Raw genomic sequence first — 3,475 nt, forward strand, 5'->3', positions numbered from 1 at the left:
ACATTTTCCTACATACACATCATTCTTACTTATTTCAACTTTTTTAGAAACAAACACACACTTAAATCCATTCTTGATAAGAAGTCCAGCAGAGATCAAATTCTTGCGAATTTCAAGAACATGGAGAACATTGTTTAGAGTTACAACCTTACCCGAAGTCATCTTCAAAGATATCTTCCCAACTCCTTCAATTTGTGCTGTTGGGGAGTTTCCCATAAAGATAGTCTCGTCGTGCCTTGCGGGAACATATGAGGCAAATAACTCTTTGTTAACACAAACATGGAGAGTGGCTCCAGAATCAATCCACCACTCGGGATTTCCTACCAAGCTGCATTCGGATAGTATGGCACATAAGTCCTCCATTCATCATTCTTTTCAACCATGTTTGCTTGACTCTTCTTCTTGTCCTTCTTCGGTGCACGACAGTCCACAACTTTATGTCTAACCTTTTCACAGTTGTGGCGATTACATTTGAACTTTTTCTTGTTCGGGTAATTCTTTGGACCAGACGACTTCTTTCTCTTTCTGTTGCTTGTACACGCTTCCTCAACAATGTTTGCTCCCATTATTGTTGAGTTACCACGGGACTTCTTGTCAGCAGCCTTGTTGTACTCTTCAATCCGAAGACGAACAATAAGGTCTTCAAGTGTTATCTCTTTGCGCTTATGTTTCAAGAAATTCTTAAAGTCCTTCCACAGCGGAGACAACTTTTCAATAAATGCAGCAACTTGAAACGTTTCATTTATGACCATACCTTCAATCATAAATTTATAATTAGTAAAATAATCAATATCTTGAATAAAAATATTGACTCGGTTTATACCTTCAGCAAGGAGGTCATGAACAATAACTTGCAATTCTTGGACTTGTGTCATGACAGATTTGCCGTCAACCATTTTGAAATCCAGAAATTTGGCGGCCACAAACTTCTTAAGTCCAACATCTTCAGTCTTGTACTTCTTTTTAGGAGAATTCCACAACTCTCTTGATGTTTTCATGACGCTATAAACATTGTACAAGTCGTCTTCCAAGCAACTTAAAATATAATTTTTGCATAAGAAGTCAGAATGTTTCCATGCCTCTGTGACCACAAATCGCTCATTGATAAAGCGATGCAAACTGAGTTTAGTTAGGTAGAACATTTTTTGCTTCCAATGCTTAAAGTCCACGCCGGAAAATATTCTAGGCTTTTTTGTCGGTGTCATCGTCGGTGCATGCGTTGTGCGACTTGAAGATGCAGTAGCCATTTGTAACGATCCGGCCGATCGTTTTGAATATTATAACCCCGTTCTCCTATTTACTGCTCAATTTATGTCTTGCAATTGATTTATGACTTATCGGGTTAGTTGGTTCGGGTCCGGAAGAAACTCGGAGTGAAATGAGACACTTAGTCTCATAATTAAAAATTTAAGTTAGAAAAGTGGACCAGATATGGACTTATGTGTAAACGATCTCAGATGTGAATTTTGATGATTCCAATAGCTATGTATGGTGATTTTGGGTTAAGGAGCGTGTCCGAAATATTGTTTGGAGGTCCGTAGAGGAATTAGGCTTGAAATACCAAAAGTTTAATTTTTGACAAATTTGACCGGGGGTTGATTTTTTGATATCGGGGTCGGAATTCGATTCTGAAAATTAAAATACCTCTGTTATGCTATTTATGACTTGTGTGCAAAATTTGAGGTCAATCGGACGTGATTTGGTAGGTTCCAGAGTTGTTTGTAGAATTAAAAAATTTTAAAGTTCATTAGGCTTGAATTGGGGTGTAATTTATGGTTTTAGCATTGTTTTAGATGATTTGAGGGTTCAACTAAGTTCGTATGATGTTTTAGGACTTGTTGGTAAAATTAGTATGGTTAGAATCGTGGTGGAATGAGCTTTCGGATTTTGTAACTTTTATCGGGTTCCGAGACGTGGGCCCCACAGGCGATTTTTGAGCTAATTTTCGGATTTTTATGAAAAATTATTATTTTCTTATGGAATTAATTCCAATAAATTTTATTGACTGAAACGAATTATTTATGACCAGATTCGAGGCGTTTGGAGACCAATTCACGAGGAAAGGACATTGCAGAATAAGAATTTCACGGCTTGATGTAAGTAACAGTTTTAAATCTGGTCCTGAGGGTATGAAACCCCGAATTTTGGTATCATGTAATTATTTTGTAGGTGATGCACATGCTAGGTGACGGGCGTGTGGGCGTGCACCGAGGGGATTGTGACTTGGTCCGTCCTGGGAAACTGTAAAGTTGAATAATTTATAGTTAGCTATATGCTCTCTATGTGTTGATAAAATTTGACTGTAAATCATGTTAGAAATCATGCTTAGGCTATGTGATAGTACTGTTGGGACCCACACAGGTCATGTACTTGTTGAATTGCCTGCTAAATGCTATATTTACTCAGTTTCAGTTTTTACTTGCACATTTTATCTCAGTCTCTGTTATTATTATTGATACATCATATCATTGTTGTTTGGGCTGATTTCATGATTATTGAGAGCCCGAGAGACAGGAGAGATTTATGACTGAGTGAGGCCGAGGGCCTGATTGTGAGATATTGATACTATGGCACGTGAGTTGTACGTGCAGCACGTGAGTTGGCCGTGTGGATCCTTATATTATACTATAGCACCTGAGTTGGCCGTGCGGATCCTTATATTATACTATAGCACGTGAGTTGGCCGTGCAGCACGTGAGTTAGCCATGCGGATCCAGATATTTATATTATAGCACGTGAGTTGTCCGTGCAGATTTTAGCGCTTGGGTTGTAGGAGCCTCTCTGGAGTCTGTACACTCCCAGTGAGCGCGGGTACCCATTGAGAGAGTGATGAGGGCTGGGAGCCCAGTGAGTGATTGTTGTCCTAAGAGGTTGTACTTGATTTCCATTTGTTGTTGAACTTAGTTGCTATCTGTCATTGTTGTGAAATCTCTAAAAGATTGTTGATATACGGATTACATGAACATGAACTGTATAAAAATTGATTTGACATTTATCTGCTAGATTTGATAGCATGTCTATTCTTGGCTGGAATTACTCGAAATGAACCATAACTGTGCAGCTCGTTACTATCTCCAGTTCCTTATTTATTATTGTTACTTGCTGAGTTGGTTGTACTCATACTACACCCTGCACTTCGTGTGAAGATCCAGGTGTTCCCGGACATAGCGGGTGCTGATCCTTTCGCGCAGTTGATTTTCAGGAGATTTTGAGGTAGCTGCCGTGTTCCGCAGACCTTGTCTCTCCTTCTCTATATCTTTTTTTACCGTATTTTGTCTCAGACTATTATAGACTTGTATTCATATTAGATGTTCATGTACTCAGTGACACCAATTTTGGGGAGTGTTTGTATTGTATTTAAATATTATATTTTCAATCTTGAGAGAAATTATGGTTTATTGAGATTTTCGGCTTGCCTAGTATTGAGATAGGCGCCATCACGACGGGTGAGATTTTGGGTCGTGACAAGTTGGTA

The 3,475-nt window shown here is 38.8% G+C and overlaps 1 protein-coding gene across 1 annotated transcript; it reads right to left on the reverse strand.

Moving 5' to 3' along the window:
• Nucleotides 1-320: 320 nt before the first annotated feature.
• LOC138904648 (uncharacterized) lies at nucleotides 321-1,247 on the reverse strand. The gene has a single exon (XM_070193156.1). The coding sequence runs from the start codon at nucleotides 1,245-1,247 to the stop codon at nucleotides 321-323; it is 927 nt and encodes a 308-aa protein (XP_070049257.1).
• Nucleotides 1,248-3,475: the final 2,228 nt, after the last annotated feature.

The sequence above is a fragment of the Nicotiana tomentosiformis genome, chromosome 1 (assembly GCF_000390325.3).
Source record: "Nicotiana tomentosiformis chromosome 1, ASM39032v3, whole genome shotgun sequence".
NCBI classification, from domain to species: Eukaryota; Viridiplantae; Streptophyta; class Magnoliopsida; order Solanales; family Solanaceae; genus Nicotiana; species Nicotiana tomentosiformis.